Genomic DNA, 25,933 nt, shown 5'->3' on the forward strand with positions numbered 1-25,933 from the left:
TGTGAATGTGGTTCAGTGGCAGAGCCCTTGCTTATCATGTACCAGCCTTCGGTTGGATCACCTAGGAGTGCAAAAAAAGGAATTTATTCAAGTTTGGCATCTGAAAAATCAAAATATAATCTTAGAAGAAAAAAATGAAATTTATGATTCCAGAATCATACAGGAAGTTTAAATATATTTTCTCAACAAAATTAATTTAAAAATAGTTCATATCTATTAGAGCCAACATGATGAGCAACAGCGTGTTAGTCAGTCTTCAAATATGACAGCAATATTTTTCCAAACAAATAACTGTAAAACACAAATTTCAAAGGTATTTTATTTAAAATTCTCCATCTAGAAGAAAAAATATTAACAATATTATACATGCCTTAATAACTTATTTCACTGTACAACTTACATTCTATACAACAATGCAACAAACCAGGCAGAGAAACTAATCAGTCAGCACTTAACTATGAATCTGTTGTGTAAAAAGCATTGAATGTGGGATCTGCACATTGTTCATGACTGACCTGCATGTCAGCATCCTGTTGAGGGTGTGCCTAAACATTAGGGTATATAGAGCTTTCTGATTCGTGATATGAAAGCTAGTGGATCTTTAAGAATATATTATGGTATTTTACTTAGAGGAGGACAAAAGCTCTCTATGATTTCATCCCTTTATTATCTTTTCCCTTTTTACTTTCGCAATTTTCAATAAAAACATTTGTGTTTGTGTATATTCCTATACCAAACGTTGCTGCAGCATAAAAATGTCAGTTATTTTATGGCCAGCAAAATGGTCCAAACACATGAAAGAAACAAAATAAACAGAATAAAATAGTTCTGCCAAAATAGCACCTAGAAAACAGCACTCCAATAAAAGGTTCTACTGCTGTTCTTATGTGATGCAGGCAACATGGCAATCACTTAAAAATATGGACAGAACAATGAGAGAGAAAAGCTAGGAAACTTGAAAAAAGATCTTAGTAGTTAATATATTCTCTAATGCATTTTATAATCTCATAGTTATAAGGACTACTGATCGTGTACATGGTGGATGATGGAAGAGAACAGATGGAGAAGACTTTCCAGTGGAATCTAAACTTCTTCCAAGAAATTATATTTTCCAAGGGGGTAAAAGGCACATTACAGTTTGGCTCAAAAATAATGAAAATGAATTTCAGCTTTAGGTGTAGGTAACAGCTAGTAAACAAACTTTATTTTCTTGTATCTTTTTGGATAGAGCTCAACTATATAGGATAGTAACAACAGCAATAATAAACACAAACTACAGACTGTGGTTCAGCCTAGTCAGGGATTACACACAATAATTTAACATTTCTACACAGCTACAATCTTAATGGCTAAGTTAATAAAGTAGGGTCTAACAATTTTAATTAAAAACAATCTTCTTGATTACTATTTCTTCCTAAAACTTAACATGCATTCAAATTAACTTACTCTCTGCAGGATGAAAAATTTAAATGCTCTCATTTTCCACTGATTGAAAAGTATTACAGTAACACTATACATAAAAGAACACCAGTCAACTAGTATTATATCTGTAAAGCTAACTCAGGTTTTATTGTGATATATGTAAACCAGGAATAATATATTTAAAAAAAAAAACAACATCCAAAAAAACAGAAAACAGTGGTTGTGGTCAAGTGTATATTCTATTGTTATAACTCTGACAGCAATACTGTGTATTATAATTGTAAACATAAGTCCCCAAGAGAATACATCTAAGAAAAGAGACATTCAATGTGATGATGTACCTGACATCCCTTCCAGACCCTGTGATAACCGACTGTAGTGTAACTGACTCACTGTAGTTGCTGAGTAGGACTCAGCAATGACCCGGGAAAACCAGGTTCCCTGCCCCACCGAGCTACTTTACCAGCAATCATGATTGTGATGAAATACACTTAGTAATTCACACACTTAAAAAGTCATTAGAACATCTCGTTCTTGGACACTGGTGTAGAAAGGTCTTCCGAAGATAAAACAGTGGAGGCCTGGTTTAATTTTCTCAGCTAGTGCCATTATTATGTTAAGATCGCCCTCTGCTGTTAAATCAAGGTCTATCTTCAGGTTGCGAAGAGATTTAAAAGGCTTTTTCCCTTTCTGACTACAAATAAGAAAAAATGAGAGAGAAGAAAGAAAACCAAATGTTATGATGTAGGAAATGCCCACAAATGCAAACACAAATGCAAAACGTACAAAGTTGTGTTCTGTTTGGAAGTTTTACTCACGTATCATCTTCTATGTATTTTATTAGTGTCAAGGCTTTCCTGTGAAGCACAAGCAGAAACTGTGCAAGGAAAGTACTTCTCAGAGATAAGCCGGGTTTCAAATGAAATACCTGCAGGAAGAGGACCAATTTCAGTACATAGCTTTCTTGCGGTCTACCTACAGAGTCCCGGATAGGACTTGGAGCACCTGGCAGAGAGCAATGCTACACTGACGCCCCCGAAAGCACGATGGTGGCAGCAATGGGCTTACAATCTTTGAAGCTTTCTATTTTATCTTTGCAGATGGATGAGAAGCTTTCATTCACCACAAAAGTATGCCAGTGCTTATCTTATATATCAGATACTTCATGTTGTGTGCTTAGGAAAAAGGTAGCGAGTGGGAAGAATTTTATTTCAGCTTGAGAAACTGCATTACAAGACCATGAATTATCCTTCAATTATGTAAAATATGTCACAGGCCATATAAACTGAGATCCAATATTTCTAGTTAACATAGAGGACAGCCTTTGAGGCTAGTGCTCTAGTAAGTGAGTCACCGCTCCACTTCCAGCTTTTTGGTGGTGACTGGAGACAAGTGGTCTCACAGACTTTTCGGCCTCAGGTGGCTTTGAATAATGATTCTGAGAGCTCAGTCTCCTGAGTAGCTAGGATTAAAAGTGTGAGCCACTGTTGTCACACTAAATTTTAAAAACATTTTTTACCCAAGACAGATAATCCTCTGCCTCTCTTTAAAATAATAACCACTGAGTCATTAGGTAGTGCTTGAGTTAAACTTGTCATTTAAAATATGATGTAAACATAAGCCATATAATGAATGATTGTTGTTCTTAAGGTACTATGTTATCTCTCATCACTTTTGCTGCTCCTTGGTTATCTCATACTGTTACACTATCTCACTTTGTTACCTGATATATCGGATATATTTGTATTAGCTTATTTGAAATTGGATAGGGAACGGGGGAAAACAAGATGAGGGGTGGAGGTGGAGGGGAGGGAAATGGGGACCAAGACATGTCAAAGGGTATCAATGTATGGGAATTAATGTACCATCTATCTGGCGAATATCATGTAACCCTTCTATTAATTACAATAAAAAATATATGAAAAAAGAAAAAAAGAAAAAAAAACCAGTCATATGAAATGGAAAATTATGATTTTTTTTACTGACAAATATATTGATTACTCATCATTAATAATTCAAAAGAAAAAAATTGAGACTTTAGATAAGCCACAGGCATTTTCTAAAGATAAGGACTTAATCCCATAACATTTTGTCTATATACTACAGGCCCTATCGGACATGTTTTAAAAGAAACCATATTGGCTGGGAATCTGAGCTAGTGGTAGAGTGCTTGCCTAGCATGCACACAAAGACTCAGGTTCGATTTCTTGGTATCACATACATAGAAAAAGTCAAAAGAAGTGGTGCTCTGGCTCAAGTGGTAGAGCTCAAGCCTTGAGAAAGCCCAAGGACAAGACAGTGCTCAGGCTCTGAGTTCAAGCCTTAGGACTGGCAAAAAAAAAAAAAAAAAAAGAAAAGAAACCATATTGTTTGTTTACTCTGACAATATGACAATATCTGATTTCATGTTTACCTGATCCAAGAAGGCTTTTACTAAAGTGTCTCTGTGCAGAACATCTTGAAAAATATTCCTATGAAGAAAAGACAAAGGCCCAAATGTTGAAATGATTACCTTTCCTTTTTACAAGCTGCCACAACAGTAAGTTGAATTCTTATAAACATATCTATAAGAATATAGACGTATGGGGCCGGGAGTTTGGCCTAGTGGTAGCGTGCTTGCCTAGCATGCACGAATACCCGGGTTCGATTCCTCGGTACCACACACATAGAAAAAAAAAAGCCAAAAATGGTGCTGAGGCTCAAGTGGTAGAGCTCTAGCCTTGAGAAAGTCTAAGGACAGTGCTCAGGCCCTGAGCTTAAGCCCAGGACTGGCAAAAAAAAAAAAAAAAAAAAAAAAGAATATAGATGTATGTATTCAGAGATTACTGAGGATATAAATCAGTAGTAGACTACATACTTAGCATGCATGAAGTGCTTGGTCCAATCCTCGACACCAACATATTGTTTAATATTTTTTAGACAATTAATAAATATAACTCTCAAATCTGCCATCTCGAGACAAAACCAAGTCACATCAAAACAAAATATCTGCTGCAAAAATAAATATACTAATAATACTACCAAAATCCCAAACTATTAACCCCAGCACTTAGAGATTACCAGTATCTCAAAAAACATTTTTTAAATAAAAGGTTGAATACTTATTTTAAGGGCTAGTCTTAGATAACCTAAGGGAAATATAAAAATATTTTTTAAAAAACCCCAACATTTAAGAAAAATAGGTAAATATATTTTCATTATGGTAGTATTCTATTTCCTTTTAAAAATAACTTGTTCTGGGGCTGGGAGTTTGGCCTAGTGGTAGAAGGCTTGCCTAGTATGCATGAAGACCCTGGTTCAATTCCTTGGTACCACACACATAGAAAAAAGCTGAAGTGGTGCTGAGGGCTCAAGAGTTCTAGCCTTGAGAAAGTCCAAGGACAGTGCTCAGGCCGTGAGTTCAAGCCCAGAACTGGCAAAAATAAATAAATAAAACCTTTCACGGATAAAAACAAAATAAGTTTTTTTCTTTTCTGTCAGTTCTAGGGCTTGAACTCAGAGCCCAGGTGCTGTTCCTGAGTCCTTCAGCTCAAGGATACCGCTTTACCACTTGAGTCATAGTATTACTTCCTTGTTTTGCATTTTTTTTTGGTCAGTTGTGGGTTTGAACTAAGGGCCTGGGTGCTGTCCGAGACGCTTTGTGCCCAAGACTAGTACTCTACCACTTGAACCACGGTACAACTTCCAGATTTTGAGTGGCTAATTGGAGATGAGTCTCATAGGGACTTTTCTGCCTGGATTTGCTTTGAACTGAAGCACTCAGATCTCAGCCTCCTGAGAAGCTAGAATTACAGGTGTGCGCCACCGGTGCCTGGCTTGTTTTGCTTTTATCCATAACTGCCATCATTAAGAAGTTGTATAAATTGCTAAGGTCACAATGCTTCTGGGTCAAGGTCAAAAGGCTTCTTTACTGGTGATAAGAAAGCATAGAGCATTATACATACAAGTCAGGAGTGAAGCTGTCATCTGTGTAGATGATGGTGTCCTGAGCTACATCCTCTTCTGAAGTGGCTCTCCAGAATGCTGTCAGCTCTGATCTCATATACCTACGCTGATTAAAGATATGCTCGTGACAGGGTGGCATCTGCCTGACAGTATTGACATCCACGTCGATGTGTGTGGTGGGATAGGGGGCATACATGACTTGTCGGAAGGGGAGAACAAAGCTGCCAGTGGAATCCTGTCAAAACCAAGGGAAAACATATTGTCAGGTGAGATAAACCACTTTAAAAAAAAAATGATGAAACTGGCTCTAGCCAGGCATAGGGCCAGACGTCTGCAATGTCTGAAATGCTAGCTACTCTGGAAGTAGGATGACTGTGAGCTCAAGGCCAACCTGGGCAAAATTACTGAGATCCCATCATAAACAAAATAGAAACAAAAAGGCCTCAGTGTTGGCTCAACTGGGAGGCCCTGATCCCAAAAGAAAGCCAAATAACAACAACAAAGAACTTTGAGCTTATTCTAAGAAATTTAACATGATCCTGTGCCAACCTTAGTGACAACAGTGTTCATAGCAGCATTTGTTTTTAACATCAAAATGTCAGAAACAACTTAAGCTTCCAAAAAGGAGTGATTATATAAGTAAAACAGGTTTCTTAACTGCTCAGTGGTTAAAAACAAAGTCACTAAGGTCTGTTGATACTGAAAAAGGCTTAGAATATATTGCATAAATTTTCAAGATAGAACATGTAGAATATATAACTATATTCCACTTTGGAGAAATTTCTATTTGAAAGATATCTAAATCAAGGATACACACATACATCCTCCCCACCTCTCCCCCCACCTCTCTCTCTCTCTCCATATATATATATATATATATATATATATATATATATATATATATATATATGATTGCTGGTACCAGGGCTTATACTTGGGACCTTGCAGTCTTGTTAACATTTTCATTTATGGCTGGTACTCGGTCACGTGAGCCACTTTTCCAAGTCCTGCATTATTGCTAGTTAATTGGAGGTGAAGTCTAGAAGACTTGGTGTTGGGAGTTATCCTCAGATCACAGCCTCCTAGTAGTTAGTAATACAGGTGTAATGCCTAGCTCAGTTTTGTTTTGTTTTTTAAATATGGAGCCAAGTGGTGGTAGTGGCTCATACTTATTAATCTCCAATTAACCAGTGAAAGGTTAGAAGTGGAGCTGAGTTATGGTTCAACTGGAAAGCACCAGCCTTGCGCAGAAAAGGGTTAAAGGACTATGTTTAGGTCCTGAGGAGTTCAAGCCCCAATACTCACACAGATACACTCACACACACACACACAAACACACAATCAAGGAACCATGTTAAAAACAAAAGATATGTAATGGTGTTTCACTCATGTATAAATTTGAAGACATATACTCTGCTCAAAAGTATGTAAAGGAAGTCAATTTCTGGGCATGTAAACATGAGATGAATTAAAAGGTAATATTTATGAAATATTTTTAGAGAAAATCTCAAATTTTCAAATAATTTTTGTAGCTGAGTATCAGTGGTTCACTCATGTAATCCTTGCCACTCCACTGGCTGAGATCTGAGCATTGCAGTTTAAAGCAATTCTAGGCAAGAAATGCCATGAGACACTAATAACCTACTGAGAAAAAGCCAGAAGTGGTGCTGTGGCTGAAGTGGTAGAGCACTAGCCCTGAACACCTTGGCCCTGAGTTCAAGCTCCTGGACCAGCAAAATAAAAATAAAAATAATAAAAAATAAAATAAACATAAAATATATAAATTAGTATATAAGTATGTATACTTTTTGCAATTTAGTTTTGCTTGTGCTAAATGGAGAGTATACCTTTAGCAGGCCTTGTACAAAGAGCCCTGACTCATATTTAAATGATGATTCTGCTTCACATAATCTGGAGCATTTCCTCTCTGCTGGTGTCAGAAAAAGGCATAATGTTCTCACTATCTATAAAAGAAAGGGTTTGAGCATTAAAATATGAAAGAAAAAGACCACTGGTTTACATATAAAAGAGATTCAGAAATTTTTGTTAGTGTCAAATATACTCCGAGTAATAAGCATGCCTTAGTTATCTGGAATAGTTCATGGGACATAATTCTTATTGCTTAAAATTCTTGTGACCAAGGAGGTTTAGGTAATACTTCAAAACTAAATGCATAGTGCTGTGAGACTTGTGATATTTGAATACATATTATGATTCCTCTGGTGAATGACATACAGCATTTTTCAAACTTATTTAACCATATCAGTAAGGAGTATAACTGAATACAATAATTGACTGTATCTATACTCAGCAACAACTATTTTTCAAACAAGCATACAACTTTGAAGAAAACAAAATGTAATTAAATTAGGTAGCATTACTACTTCTATTGCAGTCCTTTTTTCTACATGTATCTTATTTTAATGAATATCAAGAAGTGACCATTTATCATGACTTCCTTGCAACGGAAAGTTTTATCCAAGCTGACTCAATAAGCAAGCCATTGGTGATTCTCACAGGATTTGTCCTAGAGTACTACTAAGAAAAATGAACAGACATATAACTAGGCGAATTCAGAATATATCCAGAGTTCTTATTTTAAAGCAGTGGCTTTTAACTAAAGTGTTGCCGAGTTTTCTCTTAACAAAGGGAAAGCTAATGAAGCTAACAGGATGTTGGATGACAGCAATGTGTAATGGAGGTTTCTTCCTTCATACAGAAGACTGAGAAGATAGTCAAATGTATCCTAAAGTTTGGGGAGTAAAGCCATCTTTTTGGTATACATAGCAATAATAAATAAAAACACTAGTCTCTAGATGCACTGTGATGACAGAGATACACTAATCTGTGGTAGATAGTTATATGAGAAATATAATTTTGGCAAACTGTATTTCCTGTGAATACACAGAGTATCTTAAAAATAATGAATCTTGGGGCCGGGAGTTTGGCCTAGTGGTAGAGTGCTTGCCTAGCATGCAGGAAGACCGGGTTTGATTCCTCAGTACCACATACAGAAAAAAAAAATAATGAATCTTGTTGGAAAGCAAGTAATCATGTACAACATAGACCCATGTAAAGCTTTTTTTTTTTTTTTTAAAAAAAATGAGGCCTGTTTCATTTGATATAGACATGTCTTATCACTGGATTCCTTCTAAATAACTGTCAAAGCACAAAATCCCTAGTTACTGTCGAATGCTTGAAACCAACAGTTCACGAATCCTTTATTAGCCCATGGGGCCCTGAAAGAAGGTGTCAGAACAATATGGACAAAGGGTATCTCTACCCACCACTCAGGAGCAACAGTTCCTTAAAAGGGTTAGAGTAAGAGAAAATCCAACATGATGAACAAAATCAAGATGATGATGAAATAACATTTCTTAGGCTAGTTTTAAAGCATATGACTATCTTTGTAATTATTAAGATAAATGCTTTAGAATTTACTTAACGTACATTAAACATAACTAATATACAAATGTTCGCAAAATTATTTATGTACCATTAAGCCTGATATTTGTAAGCTACCAAAATGTAAATAATACCTGAATTCTTATTTAACAGCTTATTTCAAACTCATGATAAGTTGGTAGTAATATAAGTGAGATCCCATTTGGAATTCTTCTATGAATTACCTTATTAACTTTCTCTGCACTGCTACCTACTACAATAGAGCAGCCACAGGTCTGCAGGTGGGAGCTGATGGCACTGTAAGTTAAAGGAAACAGATGGAAAACACTGGCTGTAAATCAACTTTGCAAACATAAAGAGCTAAGTGAGCCTCACATGATTCAGAACTGTTTTACATGCTATATATTACAACTCTTAAGTATAATGCTACCGTTTATTTGTATTAACTGCATTTCCTTGGGGCTTTTCACAGAGATTTACTCAGTAAAATATCATCATTTTATGGCAGAAGAATCTGAGATACAGAGAGGTTAAGTACTGAAAGTCAAGTAGGATTAAAAATAATGTCTGAATTCCCAACAGTAGTAAACTCAGGACTAAAGTGCTCTGATTCAAGCCACTGAGACCATTTGGGTTGAACATTGTATTCCTCTGACATACCTTAATGAGCCTCAAGGGAACCAATGCCGACATAAAAGTAAACACCTATCATTTCATTTCTCATTTTAAAAACAAGAGTTTGTGATAACTTGCAACTGTAAAGAAACACTAAAATAGAATGCAAGAATACATATACGTAACTGATGTGGTTTGAGTGGTAGAGTAGCCTGAGCAGGAAGTGTAGGGTAAGTACAAGACTTTGAGTTTATGCTTTGACTACAGGACAAATAACCCCTCTATACATTAGCCCGACAATAAAATACAATAATAATAATAATAACGTAAAAAACAGAATGTAGATGCAGCACTTAGTGTTAGGGACTAACACATAATTTGATAGCTATTATTGTCATTTTTTTTTTGCCAGTCCTGGGCTTGAGCTCAGGGCCTGAGCACTGTCCTTGGATTTTTCTCAAGGCTAGAGCTCTACCACTTAAGCCTCAGCACCACTTCTGGCTTTTTTTTCTAAGTATGTGGTACCAAGGAATCGAACCTGGGTCTTCGTGCATGCCAGGCAAGCACTTTAACCACTAGGCCAAACTCCCGGCCCCTGTTGTCATTTTTTTAGGAAGCCATAGAAAACTTTAGCTATTGGCCGCTGATTTTATGTGCCAGATACTATTCTAAAGTGCTTTTTTTATGTGATTTACAACACTCACTCAGTGCTTTGACAATTTTATAAAGTAGGTACTTTTTTTTTTTTTTTTTTGCCAGTCCTGGGCTTGGGCTCAGGGCCTGAGCACTGTCCTTGGACTTTCTCAAGGCTAGAGCTCTACCATTTGAGCCTCAGCACCACTTTTGGCTTTTTTCTATGTATGTGGTATCGAGGAATTGAACCCGGGTCTTTGTGCCTGCTAGGCAAGCACCCTACCACTGGGCCAAACTCCCAGCCCAAAGTAGGTACTTTTATTATTTCTTATTTTACATTTTTCTTTCTGTGATACTATCTTGCTTGCCAGTTAAACACTCTATCACCTGGGCTTCACAAGCAGCAAAGGGTTAGCATTCCCATTTTACACATGTGGAAATGAAGGCAATGAATCTTCTGGCAGCCAGCCTAACTTATGCTTCACAGGCTTTGTTTTGTTTTTCTTGGGTTTTTTGCCAGTCTTGGGCTTGAGCTCAGGGCATGAGCACTGTCCTTGGGCTTTCTCAAGGCTATAGCTCTACCACTTGAGCCTCAGCACCACTTCTGGCTTTTTTCTATGTACCGAGGAATCAAACTCAGGTCTTCGTGCATGCTAAGCAACTAGGCCAAACTCCCGGCACTTTACTTGATTGAATACTAAACCCCATGGTGCTGGGAAAACAAAAAATCAGTATGGTTATTGACAGTTCCTCTTTCCAGGCCTAAATACAGAGAGAAGATAAGATGCCCTAGGTTTCATCTACTGAGCACAGGGAAAAACAGACAAGCCAGACACAGGTGGCTCACACCTATAATCCCAGCTACCAGGGAGGCTAGGGATCTGAGGATTGTGGTTTGAAGCCAGCCAGGGTAGGAAAGTCCAAGACATTCTAACCTCCAAAGTGGTGCTGTGATAAGAGTATGCTAACCATGAGAAAAAGAAGCTCAGGGATAGTACCCAGGCTCAGTGTTTAAGCTCCAGGATAGGCAAAAACAAACAAACAACAACAACAAAAAAACCCTATAGTGCTGGGAGTTTGGCCTAGTGGTAGAGTGCTTGCCTAGCATGCATGAAGACCCAGGTTTGATTCTTCGGTACCATATACATAGAAAAAGCTGGAAGTGGTGCTGTGGTTCAAGTGGTAGAGTCTAGCCTTGAGAAAGCCCAAGAACAGTGCTCAGGCCCTGAGTTCAAGCCCCGAGACAGGTTAAAAAAAAAAAACAAAAACCCTACATAGAGTGGTAGCCTTGAGCTGAAGAGCTCAGGGACAACGCCCAGGCCCAGGGATAGAGCAGTAGCCTTGAGCTGAAGAGCTTAGGGACAGTGCCCAGAGTTCAAGCCCCATGACCCACCAAAACAAAACAAAACAAAACAAAACAAAAAACCCTACAAAAAACAGGCAACAATTTTGCTAAAAAAATTCAGAATTTTATGTGTACTTCAAGTTTAAACTCATCTATAGTCCAACTTAATTTGAAAGCTATTTTTAAGGAAAAATGAAGTGTGGGGAGGGGGGACCAAACAAAGGACCAAGATTTCTTGCGGCAGCACTATGGAGATTTAGCTTATAAAAGAAGGGTTATCAGTCAGGCTCTGGTGGCTCATGCCTGCATTCCTAGCTACAGTGATCTCAAAGCAAGGGAGGCTGGAAAGTCCATGAGACTCTTACCTCCAATTAATCATCAGACAAGTAGCCCTGTGGTTCAAAATGGCAGTGTTAGCTTTGAGTAAAAAGAGCTCAGGGACAGAACCCAGGACTTGAGTTCACGCCCCATGAGCAACAAAAGAAAAAAAAAGTGATATCATGTCTATCATAGACATAGAGTGGAAAAAATAATACATATAAATAGACACTGTTATCCCTAGAATAATCTGAGTATGTATTCTATTATTTTCTCCCTTCTTGATCTTGTCATGAGTGAGCACAGAGTGGTATCTTTCTTATCCAGCATTTACAAAAACAAAGAAAATTCTTACTTGAGGAGAAAACCTTCATGACAACTGTCACCAATATCGTCATCATTGAGCACGGTATCTGCTATCTAAAAAGGGGAAAATTAGTCTGACAATCACACAGTATGGAGAGAACACTTCTAACATTTTTTTTATGAAGTGTAGATTCAATATAATCCACTGCTCTCATTTCTGAGCATCTTGAAAACCCATAAAACAATCTGTGTGCAAGGCCACAACGTCTCAGAAGAACAAATGGAAAAGCTGGTCGGGCAGGTTGAGTAACAATTTTTACAACTTCCCCTTCTGAACTGCCAGCATCTGTGCAATCATTAATGACAGAGTCAGCAGTAAAGAGAGTTTCCTAAAGGTATCTATAAACATGCGTAATATATGATTTAAAATGTCCTCAAAGTTTATTAAGGAAAAGTAAATTAGTGAATGTTAAGTAATTTTTCACAGAAGGTACTAATTTGCAATGTTTTGTTTCAAAAAGTATTGTATTATATGCCAAGTTATTATAAGAAATGGAATTTTTCCCTCTTTTAGGAAACATAAAAATGATGAAATAGACAAATTTTAATTTTCTTAAATTAAATTAAGGATCCGAAGGCTTGTTTGCAGCTCAGAAGTAGAGCAGTTACCTACCCAGGTCAAGGATTTGGGTTCTAAAACTACCACAGGGGATGACACTGGGGTGGGAACAGGATGTAGGGAGACTGTTGGGTCAGAAATTCAGGATTTTTACATGCTTACTTCTTTGTCCCTAATACTTCATATGCATGGTATTCTGGGAAAAATGTCTACTACTGAAATTAGGACATTGCTCACTGAATCACAGTAGAATAATTCAAGTGAACCGATGATCCGTTTATCCTGTAGGACTTACATCTATTTCTTCAGGAACACTGTGTGATTTCATAGATGAGAGCAGTTCCATTACAGGAATGACCTCCCCGGTAAGCATGGGAATAATACTCTGACCCTGCACACAGAAGTAAAATAGTGATAAAAATAACATGGGATAAGCTGGGCAATGAAAAACAGAAAAGAACAAGCAAGGAATAATACCCATCGATGAACATCCTTGCTAACTTATTCAAAAACAGCTCCAAACAAGTCTACTATTTGAAATATTTCTAAAGAATTTTCATGGGACTTAAATTTCTTTTCAGTTTCAGCTATAATTCTAGCTACTCAGGGACCAAGATCTGTGGATCTCAGTTCAAAGCAGCCTGGGGAAGAATGTCTAGGAGACATATATCTCCAATTAACTAGCAAAATAAACCTGGAAGTGGAGCTGAGGTTCAAGCATCAGTCTTGAGCAAAAAGTGCTCAGGGACAGTGCCAAGGTCTACAGGCATACACACCAAAAATATATACTAATAAAATAAATTCATTTTTGTTATCTCATGAATATTTCCTTTAGACAGCACAGAATCATTGGCTTATCATTTGCTACTACATGTAACAATACATCATCATACCAAATTTAGAAAGGATCTCCTCTGAATTAGTTATAAAGCTTTTCTTAGAGGTCATTATTAAATTTACTGTTTAAAAATGAGAAAGGTCAAGCATAAAGAGACTGAAATTTTTATCGCCGAGTTTCAATCAACATGCAGCCTCCACATTCAAAATATATATTCTACTGAAATGTAGATCAAAATTATCGTACATATTTTAAGCATTGAAAAAACAGGAGCATTTCCTTTAGAGAGCTTTCAAAACAGTATTACTATTTATTATATTTCCATCATTGTTTATTACATATTTAAATGCAGTTTTAAATCTGCATGTGTGGAATCAAGTTAATAGCACAAACGTGTCAGAAATCTGGTTGTCACCTTATTCATGCACAGTCATCCCCCAAAAATCTGTGAACTTTTATTATATGACTTCTAGAGATGTAGGTATAACTGCCAAGTATCTATCAGCTTTTAGCTAAACATATTTTAAAATCTGTTATCTGCTTAGCAATTTTTCCCACTAACATAACTGTGAAATCGTTTTATTCAAATTGTTATACATATCTTCAAATTAGAACCTCTATCATCCCTACAATCCTAAAAAATACACATACACAGCTGGGTGAGGTGGCTCACACCTAGGCTGAAGTCTGAGGATCAAGGTTCAAAATCAACCTGGGCATGAAAATCCATGAGACCCTGAGCTCCAATTAACCACCAGAAAACTGGAAGTGGCACTGTGGCTCAAGGAGTAGGGCAGTATCATTGAGCTAAAGATCTCAGGGACAGCACCCAAGCCCAGAATCCAAGCCCCATGACAGACAAAACCCCCCCCAAAAACCAAAAACATACACACACACCCACACACACCACATATATAACATATATTATACACAATATAGTATATTTATATATTATATATTATATAATTAAATTATATATAATATATATATAATTACAGAATCCCTTACATGGAAGCTGCTTATGAATTTAAATTTCATTTTAGACCATAAATCTCTACATTAAGTAATTTTAACTTTAAGATCCATCATATAGTAACCTATAGAATTAATCAAACTCATTGCTTTTGCTCTCCAAATTTTTGAATTTTTAAAATAAAATTACAATTAACACATGCAATCCAATGAGAAAAATGACTGAATTTGTGTTTCATTTCTTTGTTAAAGGATTTTATCAGATGACAGCATGCTAAACTAGCACTCAAGTTATTTCAGATTACTATATCATTCTTAAAGCAGTCTTTATTGTTACAAGTAAAGCTGTTGGACATGCAAAACACAAGGTATGTAAGGACTCAATTATAAGGCAATGCGTCCTTTTCATAAAGGATAACTTTGGGAAACTCTCTTTCCCTCTCCTAGAACTAGGCACATATATGGTATATTTTGACATGAAATCTCAGACAGTTATTCCTGTAAGTAAAGGAACAGCCTCACTGATGCTCAGGAACAAAGCTACTACCAGCTGAGCATTGAAAAGGAGGTACAGGAAAATCCCCCAGGTTTCTTTTCTTTGTATTTCTCTAAACTTGAAGTTTTCATAAGGACAATGTTTTCCAGTTAAAGTCTCCAGTTTGTCAATCCTCCTGAGACAAGAGGATAACATTTTAAAGGAGATCCTTTAGAGAAACAGGCAGAATCCAACCTAGCAAGTACAGGTTCATGGTTTTAGTCATTACACTATGGTACATATGATATATAAACCTTTGTGTTTTGTTTTGCTTTGCCAGTTCTGGCTGAGCTTGAATTCAGGGCTTGAGCACTGTCCTTTTCCTTTCTCTAGGCCAGCCCTCTGCCACTTGAGCCACAGCACCATTTCTGGCTTTTTCTATGTATGTAGTATTGAGGCATAGGACCCGGGTCTTTGTACATGCTAGGCAAATACTCTTACCACTAGGCCAAACTCTCTCCCCCCTCTTTTATTTGCTAGTCTTGGGCTTGAACTCACAGCCTGGGAACTATCCTTGGGCTTTCTCAAGGCTAGTCCTCTACCACTTGAGCCACAGTGCCACTTCTGTTTTTTTCTGTGTATGTGGTACTGAGGAATCAAACCCAGGGCTTCGTGCATGCTAGGCACTGTATCACTAGGCCATGCTCCTGCCCCCCCCCCCCTTTTTTAGGACTTTATATATTTCCTTATTGATGACCCCATATTTTTAGTTTTTTGTTTTCTTTTTTGGCATCCTTCCCTTTTGGTCATGTTATGGAGAATAAGTACTATAGTCTTGAGCAAAAATGCCCAGGGACTGAGTACAGGCCCAGAGTTCAAGCCCATAGACCAACAAAATAAATAAATAAATAAAAATAATAATTCTTTACAAGGCAGATCAGTGACAAACGAAGGGGTATAATGTGCAGGGGCAATGAGAGGTAATGTCAAGAACCATTTCTCCAGTGGAGATTTCTCTCTAGGGTAATTTCTTGGTCCTATAATAGTCTGAATTTATTAGCTACTACAGCTATTCCCTTGGTATCATGCTTCTTGAACTTTGCTGTCTGTTCACCAAGGTCATTCAAAGCCATGGCTTTTCACCCTCAGATAAAACACCTTAGGAATACACTAATTTTCCTTCTGTATAAGCTCCTTAGGTAGAAACAGTTTCTCAGGCAGAAATGAGTTTTTAGTTGGGCGCAGTGGCTCACGCCTGTAATCCTTGCTACTCAGGAGGCTGAGATCTGAGGATCATGGTTCAAAGCCAGCCCAGGCACTGAAGAATGAGAGCCTCTTATCTCCAATTAACCTCCAGAAAATGGGAAGTGGGGCTGAGGCTTAAGGGTTAGGGAGGTAGCTTTGAGCTAAAGAGCTCAGGGACAGTGCCCAGGCCCAGAACTTCTGTGCAAACAGAAAAAAAGAACAAAATAATAATTTGTTAAAATTTTAATATGTTAAATGTTAAGTCATTTAACATAAATCATCAAGGTTACTTCTTTAGATTATAAAGAACAATTCTGTACATCACCTTTACAATAAAATTAAATTAAAAAAGACATTTTCATAGAGTTTATTCTTTACACCTCCACAAGGACAGTGTCATTTTTCAGGCTCACCCTGTCAAACAAATGTCTTTAAGTCCTTTAATAAAGCCTTACAGAGACTTAGGCTGTGGGAGAATGGTATTTCATAATTTTAACAGTATGCAAACTGAATGTTACCTGATCTTCCATTCTCTCTGTACCTTCTAAGACAATCTTCTGAACATTTTCTTGCCTTTCCTAAGCAAAAAAACCAAAAACAACAATAATAAAAAAAATCTTACTTTAAAATTTTTTGATACTTGTCCATTTTTCACTGCAGATATGTTCTTGTATAATTTCATAGGAAAATTACTTTCTACTTCAGGAGAAAATAGCATAAGGAGGCAGTAAACAAAAACCAACAAAACAACACTCCCATAGACAATAAAAATAAAATCAAAAGCGTCTTTATTCTTCGGTGAATAAAAATAACTAATTTAGCTGAATGTAGTCAATGTAACATCTGCAGTTTCAGAAAGGGAAAGGGAAAAAAAAGACAAAAAAGAGAGGGAAAGGACAAACTTTTCAAATTAAAAAGATCCAGCTGAATATGAGGATGTGAAGCTTGCTCATTCTAAATGAATTTCATAAACAGCTGAAAAATAAGGAAGCAAACCTGAAAGCAGATTAACAATTTAATCTATTAAAGGAAACTACTTTCCCTCAAAACTAGGAGTCGTTAAAGGACTTTTAGGTTGATATTAAACCAGACAGTTATAAGAATTGAATCTGTTCAGACATGTCAAAACTATACTAAAGTATAAACAGCATGATACAATAAACTATGATTTAGTGAAAAATAGTAAAAGTATCTTCAACTTGACTTGTGAAATTAAAAGCAATATCTCCTAGAAATCATCACTTTTCAAATTTGGAACTTAGTTACTAACATTAAAGGGAGGAAGGACTACTTGGCTGATAGTTTAAGAAACAACTATTTTGAATTATTATACATACAAATGTATTAATAATACATGTCAGCCAAGTAGTCACTATGGTTCATTTATTTTTGAATTATTATACACACATAGTAAGTGAAACACAGTCATGCAAATAAAAGAAAATTATAAGGTTTTAAAACCAAAGGTTCTAAGGTAAATCCATATTTTAAATTTCTTACTTTTTCTAAGCTATAGCTTTCAGTTCATAACCTAGAGCTATGGATTTATTAAATGGCAGCAGGGGAAGAGAACACTTCCATACACCTTCAGCTATGACTGGAGGTACAGACATTCATCTTAGGTTAAATAGGGAGTTATAGGGGAAGGGTAAGAAGCTATCAATAGTTGTTAAGTCCCAAGTCACAGGCAACTTCAGAGGGGGTCAAAGGTGGTGTCACCTAGTCAGACAGTCCCCTATCTCATGACTGCTTAGATAGTGTCTAGTTACAGTAATGGTCACTGGTTGCTGTCAGATGGTCCTACCCTTCCTGGATTCCAAGATGTCTGCAAAGTGACTGTAGGAGAGAATGGCTTCCTAAATGTGAAGATTACAGACCAGATCTATAGTCTTTAACAGGGCAGTCACCAAATAAACAACAGTGATTGTTGTGAAATGACCAATGACTGCTAATCAATCAATGACTGATTTTATATATATATATATATATATATATATATAAAATAATATGGTTGATGCTAAATAAAGATAATTCTAAAAATTAGATATAAATATATTAGACAATTTCAGTGACCATGTCAGCATGCTTAAAATAAGCTCAAACACTACTCACCTTATGCATCCATATTCTTCCTTTCCGAATAATATGTGTTAATCTATCAACACACACTCTGTGAAGTGGGAGGTAGAAACTAAGTTCTGTCTGTGGAAGTATAATTGATAGCCCATATGTACTCCGATCTCCATTCCAGTTTCCATCAAAGATTAATGAAACAATGATTACTCCTTTTTCAGACAAGACAAAAAATTTGACATCTATAGCCCCACTTTCTGCATTGCGAAGAATTTCTCCATTCAGGGTGTGGTTGGCAAGAAAAGTTATTTCTCCATCGCTGAGAAGTACTTGTTCTGTCTTTGGAGCCCAAATGTGCCTTACTCTAGGACCAAGTATATTGTCCCAGTAAGCAAAGGTGGCTGCTAATAAAGGTGATTCACCACTCAAAGCAATCTCTGTCTTGGCAACAGCTGGAGATGGAGGTGGGCAGAGAGTCGACATCACGGCATCCCAGCTCTCACATCATCTATATGCTCCAGTGATATCTAAGCAAGACTGTTAAAATAACAACAACTATTAGGTTGAGCAATTTTAAAGATCTACATCCAAACCCTGAATAATTTAGAAAAGTGTTACATACATACACTCTTAGAATAAAGCCTCCTTGTTCCCAAACATCTAATTGTATTTTAAATTCTAGCGTGGCTGGTATTTGGTCCCTATATCATTGTAACTAAAGAGTAAGCAAAACAGGAAGATTGTGACACTCGTTGTGGACTGAACTCTATTTCCCCCAAAAAAGATCTGTTCAAATTGTGACCTTGTGTAGGTGTGACCATGATATATTTAGAAATGTGTGTAATCAAGTTAACGTGGAGCCCTACTAGTGTGCTTACAAGAAGAGGGGGTGGAGGAGAGAGGGAGGGTAGGATCTGGAGCTATGTAGGCACAGAGGGAAGACAGCCATGTGAAGCCTAAGGGCAGGAATGATGCAACCAGAAGTGGAGGAATGTGAAGATTCCTGGTGACCACAATCACCAGAAGTGGAAGCGACATGGAAGGAGGCTCTATGAAGCATTCTGAAGACCATGCTTCCGTCAATGGCACCTTAATATTGGACTTCTGGCTTCTGGAACCGAGAAAAAAATAAACTGCTGCTGTCTTAAGCCATCTAGTTTAAGGTGCTTTGTTAAGGTATTTCTAGAAAGGTAATTCAAGAACCAATGGCAGAAGTCACTTAAATATGCTGAAAGGAAAAATAAATAATCAAAACTCAAACTCAAGACTGGAGCCATATCAAACAATGAGCAAAGTCCTCTTGCCTCTAATACTGATGTGTTATGCTGCTGCAAAACAATTATACATGAACTTTCTCCTGTAAAAGATCACCTATGAAATAATAAAATGAATAAGTATGTAAAAAAAAAATCAAACCCAGTCCTATTACCTCAATGAACTTTAGGTATCAGGACACTAATATACTGATGTGAAGATGACACTGAAATATGAAGAGAAAGACAAACATAGTTATAAGTCAAGAAAACAAGGTGGCATGCTATCATTGTGAAGAGAGTTTTGTATACCAAGTGGCTAGAATAAAAAAAAAAACTTCAGTTATTTAGAACATGTAGAGAACAGAAACAATGGATGAACTCTGCCCATACCTTACCCTGAAAATGGGCACAAGGATGAGCAAATAATTTCACACCTAAGTTAGAACCAAGGGTTCAACTTGTACATCTTAGTATATCAGTGATACCGTATATGTCACTGAAAAGATTAAGTCTATGTAATTAGTATAAATGGTTGTAAATAGTACATTGAAAGTATAAAATGAAAAGCCTCAAAATAATTTAAGTTTGACATTGTGGAATTTATTAGAAATGAAGTCAGCTAACAGGTGAACTATATCTATCATTACCTGTACGATTGCTTTGAGAACTACCATTTGATTTACCACAAATCTGTATCAATGTAAAATATATTACTTAAAAAAATATTCTCTACACCTTGTCAGGAGACTTCAGTGTCTAATAAAAAGCAGTGACTTTATTTTTAGAGCCTTAGATGAATGCCCATGAAGCACTTAACCATAAGTACATGCAAAAATAATTTAAAACAAAGATAGTTTTTAAAGGCGTATTTCTAACTTCAGAAGTTTATTTAGATATTTGCTTCCTATGTCAGTTTAAGAGTCTCAAGAGTCCACAATGGATCTAAGTTGTACAGTTTGTTTAAAACATCCACTGTCTTGGATACAATTGAAAAAACACAGAAGTGCAAGGTTAAGCACACAAATAGGAAATTATAAATTATAAACATCTTGCTTTTACTTTTTTAAATAAAAGGTATATAGTCATAAAGCCAGCAACACAATTCAAATATCTCACCACTGCATGGAAAAATAAGTGCTTCCTAAACCAGAACAGAGCTCTAGAAGATCTGATTGAATTATGGTTCAACTTTTTTATCTTGTTGTGAAAATTAAGCTATTATAGACCACTAATTACAGTTGGTTTCCCTCTTAGTATAATTAGAAAGCAACCCCAAAATAAAAATTATGTTGGATTTTTTAGTTTTAAATACTACCAAAAGAAATACAGTTGCTGTTTTTAGTCTTGGGGGCACCACACACGATTCCCCACATCCTGAAGATAGTATTTAACCATGGATGCTACTTTTTCCTTTAAATCAATACCTATGATAAAGTCTATCTTACAAATTAGGCACTGTGAGAAATGAACAATTGTAACAAATAACAAACAGAACCATGACAAGGTATGTGCATGTGGTCTCTCACAGTATCTTACTTTACTAAACTCGACTCTTTCTCTCTGTGTTGCCGGGAGACGACGCACGTCTACATGATGAGATGAAGGGGGGAAGTGACTCATGCACTGTAACTTAGCTACAGGGTACTTCTAACCTTCTTCTTCTTCTTCTTCTTCTTCTTCTTTTTTTCCAGTTATGGAGCTTGAATTCAAGGCCTGGACACTGTCCTTGGACACCTTTTTGCTCAAGGCTAGTGCTCTACCACTTGAGCCACAGAGCCACTTCCAGCATTTTCTCTGTATGTGGTACTGAGGAATTGAACCCAGGGCTCTGTGCATCTGAGGTGAGCACTCTCCTACTAGGCTACGCTCATAGCCTCCACCGATCTTCTGATACATCATTCAGGATCATCTGGTCCTCTGAGCTGTGAGGATGTTGGTGATTACATGTTAGGAGCAGATGAGGTTGATGGTTGAGGAGATTCAACACTTGAGTTCTTTTTTGTTTTGGGTTTTTTTTTTTGCCATAATATTTTGGAAGAACACTGTAAGTAGATGTGATTTCTCTTTTGACCTCTGCAAAGTATTGCTACAGAGGTTATAATCCATTGGTGACCTTAATGCTATGGCATATATTCAATTATTATTATGCTTAGGTATATATTCGATTAACTTTTCCCTTGAATGTCTGAGCATATCAAATTTTGTCAGTATCCATGTGGCTGATTATTTTTCAGTGTCTTGTTCCTCTTTCTCTGGAGATTACCAATTGCTTCCAATTCCTCATTTGTTCAACTTCCCAGTGACGTTCAATGTTCTTACATGTACTCAAAATCCTTCTGCATTAAATGGTTTTTGTAGCTTCTCTAGTAAGATTTGCATTTTTTCTGACTGAACATTCCTGAGTCTGTAGATCTTAGTGACCTAAGTGTATTTTTTTTTTTTTTTGCCAGTCCTGGGCTTGAGCTCAGGGCCTGAGCGCTGTCCTTGGACTCTCTCAAGGCTAGAGCTCTACCACTTGAGCCTCAGCACCACTTCCGGCTTTTTTCTATGTATGTGGTACCAAGGAATCGAACCTGGGTCTTTGTGCATGCTAGGCAAGCACTTTAACCACTAGGCCAAACTCCGGGCCCTATTTTTTTTTTTTTAATGTACTCAAGGTTAGCACTCTACCACTTGAACCACAGCTCCACTTCTGGCTTTTGTGGTTATCTGGAGATAAGAGTCTCACAGACTTTTCTGCCTAGGCTGGCTTTGAACTGAGATCCTCAAATTTCACCCTCTGGAGTGGCTATGATTACAGGTATGACTCACTAGTTCCCAGCTTCTTTTTAAGGAAGTCTTTCATCTTTTTACTTATAGGAAGCACTTTATGGCATCTCTTTGGCATATCCAAATTACCGCCATAACCACCAATGTGCTTTGGGGCCATTAAGTAAAAGAAGGGACATTTGGGACAAGTACTGCAACATCATGATAGTGAACTTGGCTGTTGCAATGGTTACAAAGTGACTAGCAGACCGACTGTGTAGTGCAGATACTGTAGACACATGTAACTGGACAAAGAGGTGAGTCATGCCATGGGTAGGACAGAGTAAAAGGGTGCAGAAGTCCATCCTGCTAATTCAGAATGTTATACAATTTTAGAAACTTATATATTGATTAATATGTAATGTGTATGGTATGGTTGAATGCAAGTTACTGAAAGCTTGGTTGTGTGAGGGGGCTATAACCTAAGAAATGAAATGTCACAGTAGGATCAGGAAAGTTGTAAAAAAATAATTTTACTAACACTTGGTGTTGCCATCTCTGGCAAGGAACATCCAAATTCATAAACAGCAGAAAGTAAAACTGGAGAATGAGGGATGATGGTATAATGGCCCTAAAAAAAGCTAAAAAACCAAGACTTTTACTGTATATCATATATATATATAGTATACATAATATGTGTACATATATTAGCTACTCAAGAAGGTACTCAGACATTAGCCACAGAACACTCTGCCAGGATCTGACCTGAGATAAATGATGGCATGCTACTCGTTAACAAAGCATAGGTTCCATAAGGGTCTACTTTCTAGAACGAATACACTTTCTAGAAAGAATCCAACATATGGGATATATCATTACATTAATTAGCATCTGTTAGAACTGTTAGCAGATTGATATTTGAACTTTTCTTTAAACATCTGATAAACTAAAAACCAGCCACCTCTTTCCTGATTAGTATTTAGAAAGTTGACTGGTCTGCTGCTGGTGTAATTCGGAATTTTACCATTGTTTGGGGCTGGCCCTAAATCATCTCAGCTTCTAGAACAAGAGCTACTCAGGACCACTGTAAGGTTATAAGGAGCATGAACTGTAACATCAGACTCTTTGTAGCACTTAAAATATTCAAAATTAGGCAAGATTTAAAGATGTTACATTCACCACAGGGCCATTTGTCATGGATCCAAATTCCTCACCACCACTCCCTTGGAATTGACTCAGTTTCGCTCAAAGGTAGAATTGAAAGGGAGAATTCATTGTTACTTCCCTTTTTTTGTTTTTTTAAACATGTTTCTCTGAAAGCAAATACTGGACTGCCAACATAGCCAAATAAAGAGATTTTTTTTTTTAAAAAATCACTTTTTAAGTTACATATAATTATTTCCTGGAGCAAAAAAATTGTTGGTTCAATGTACAATCTAAACTGTAGTTTATAATTTCTCTCATTTCTGTTTCATATATGAAAAAAGCACAGTCATCTTGAGGCAGTTTGTAGCTGATGAGGGGTTTTCCTGCGTGGCAGGGCTTAGTGGAGGTGCTGGTTAACAGTGCCTGTAAATATCATCATATTGTCGTCCTCTCTTATCCTGCTTTCCTTCCTTGGGTTTCTGAAACCTGTGATCAATCCTTATCCCAAAATAGGCAATTAAATTTCCAGAAGAAAATAGTTCCTCAAGTTTCAATAACACACTCTTCTGAGTAGTGTCATGAAGTCTCTGGCTGACGGCTTCATGAATGTGAATCTTCCTTCTGTCCACAGTATTTATGCTAGATATGCAACCCACCCTTTAATGGCTCAGGAGTCCTCTACAAGACTAGATACCTCTCCACAGATATAAAAGTGCTTGTGTTCGAGTGACTTATTTTTATTTAACAAATTAGAAGAACATAGGAAGAGAACTTTGAGAGGTCACATTCACAGACCTTCTATTACCCCCTTTTTGTTATACTTGTTCAATTACTAGTTACTGTTGTTAATCTCTCCCCCCTCCCCTTCCTCCCCTGTTTCAGTGCCAGCTATGTGGCTTGAACTCAGGGCCTGAGCACAGACACAGAGCATTTTTGCACAAGGATAGTGGTTCTATACCTAAGTCACAGCTCCATTTATGGCTTTTTGGCAGTTAATTGGTGATAAGAGTCTCACTGCCTTTTCCGCCTAGGCAGGCTTCTTACTGTGGTCTTCAGATCTCAGCTTCCTGAGTAGCTAGGATTACTTGTGTGAGCCACTAGAGCTCAGGATTTTTTTTTTTTTGCCAGTCCTGAGGCTTGAACTCAGGGCCTAAGCACTATCCTTGGGCTTTCTCAAGGCTGGAGCTCTACCACTTGAGCCACAGCACCACTTCCGGCTTTTTTCTATGTATGTGGTACCAAGGAATCGAACCCGGGTCTTCATGAATGCTAGGCAAGCACTTTAACCACTAGGCCAAACTCCCGGCCTCCCCGGCAATTGTTAATCTCTTATTGCGCCTAATTTATAAACTATCGCAGATACATATGTCAAAGAAAAGCATGGAACTTATAGGGTTCCATAGAATGTCGAGGTACTAAAAGGCTTTATTATCTGAGGGGGAGACAACATATTTCCATCATTCTCATTCTAGTATCCCATATATTATAGTCTGAGATGCTCTTAACGTGATAGTTTTCCAAAGTTGGCGAAAGGTCCTGTTACTATTTCCAGTCCTTAATAAGACTGAGAATCTTCTCTTCGCATCAGTGTTGACAAAGGGGAACAGGATGAATAGGAATTTACTCACCTGCCATAAACCGGACTGCTGCTCTACCAGATCCTAATCATCTCCAGGTGTGGAAGGGCACAGTCATTCTTCCCTGGCAAATACATGCTTCCACCCCCCCACCCCCCACCCCCGCCTCAATCTCTCAATCCCTCTCTCTCTCCTTTCTGAATACAAATCTTGGTGTAATTCGCCACGTCCAGAGAACACGCGAACACAGAGGTAATCAGTGCACTTCTGCAACTGATTACCATCAACCCGATGATGCAGAACTCGCCACGGTCACTTCCTTTAATCAGTGTGTGCAACCTCAGGGCTGTGGAGCAACCAGCTTCAGAGCCTCGGAACGAAGAGGACCCGCGCCCAGCACGGGGGCACACGAGTTACCAGATGTCAGCAAGCCTCACAAACTTCTACGCCCGCTCCCGTGGGCACGGAGATCCACATCGCATCCCATCTGCCATGTCCCCTCCCGGGTGGGGACCAGGACTCGCAGCCCAGCACATCCAGCCCCAGCCAGGCCCCTCGGAGCCCCAGCCAGGCCCCTCGGGGCTCCATGGTCATCAGCCCCGGAGGCAGTGGGGAAGTGGGCAGGCCTCCCGAAGGGCCTCGGGCCATGAGGGAGATAGGCGGATCCGAGGCCCGGTCCCCATCCAGGGTCTGAGCCACACAAGCTGGGAAGCCCGGGCCCAGATACACTCCACTCCACCACTCTCTGAGGCTGGAAAGCCCGACGGCGGTCATAGAGGAGAGGGATAAGCAGTCAGGTTCCGAGGAGAAACCCCGCTGTCACCCCGGCGTCGCCTTGCCGAGCTGACCCCCAAACGGCCGCCCGCCCGCTCAGCTCCCCCGGACTCACCCACACCGCCGGCGCTGGAGCTTGTGCCACCTCCGCCGCCGCCGCCGCCACCGCCGCCACCGCCGCGGGCGCTGGGACCGCAACCGCAGCCCGCCCAGGCCACGCC

The 25,933-nt window shown here is 38.1% G+C and overlaps 1 protein-coding gene across 2 annotated transcripts; it reads right to left on the minus strand.

Moving 5' to 3' along the window:
* Positions 1-292: 292 nt before the first annotated feature.
* Positions 293-25,884, minus strand: C9orf72 (C9orf72-SMCR8 complex subunit). Of its 2 annotated transcripts, XM_090330080.1 has the most exons (12): positions 25,828-25,860; positions 19,641-19,691; positions 18,251-18,748; positions 16,657-16,716; positions 12,904-12,999; positions 12,039-12,103; positions 8,997-9,069; positions 7,215-7,331; positions 5,367-5,602; positions 3,836-3,893; positions 2,241-2,350; positions 293-2,116 (listed from the first exon to the last, which is right to left on the minus strand). In XM_090330080.1, the coding sequence occupies exons 3-12, from the start codon at positions 18,692-18,694 to the stop codon at positions 1,930-1,932; spliced, it is 1,446 nt and encodes a 481-aa protein (XP_090186206.1). In that variant the 5' UTR covers positions 18,695-18,748; positions 19,641-19,691; positions 25,828-25,860; the 3' UTR covers positions 293-1,929. The 2 variants fall into 2 exon arrangements, with proteins under 2 accessions (XP_090186206.1, XP_090186205.1); XM_090330079.1 differs by lacking the exon at positions 19,641-19,691 and having other exon boundaries at positions 25,828-25,884.
* Between the last annotated feature and the right edge of the window lie 49 nt (positions 25,885-25,933).

The sequence above is a fragment of the Megascapheus bottae genome, chromosome 3, assembly GCF_031878675.1.
Source record: "Megascapheus bottae isolate mThoBot1 chromosome 3, mThoBot2.hap1, whole genome shotgun sequence".
NCBI lineage: Eukaryota > Metazoa > Chordata > Mammalia > Rodentia > Geomyidae > Megascapheus > Megascapheus bottae.

Bases quoted from the DNA above. Each gene is read 5' to 3' on its own strand.
- C9orf72 (XM_090330079.1), bottom strand. From the start codon at position 18,694: ATGTCGACTCTCTGCCCACCTCCATCTCCAGCTGTTGCCAAGACAGAG. The intron at 13,000-16,656 runs GTAACATTCAGT...TTCTGTGTGCAG, and splicing joins CAGAGAGAATGGAAGATCAG to GGTCAGAGTATTATTCCCAT. The intron at 2,117-2,240 runs GTGAGTAAAACT...TCTTATTTGTAG, and splicing joins AAATACATAGAAGATGATAC to TCAGAAAGGGAAAAAGCCTT.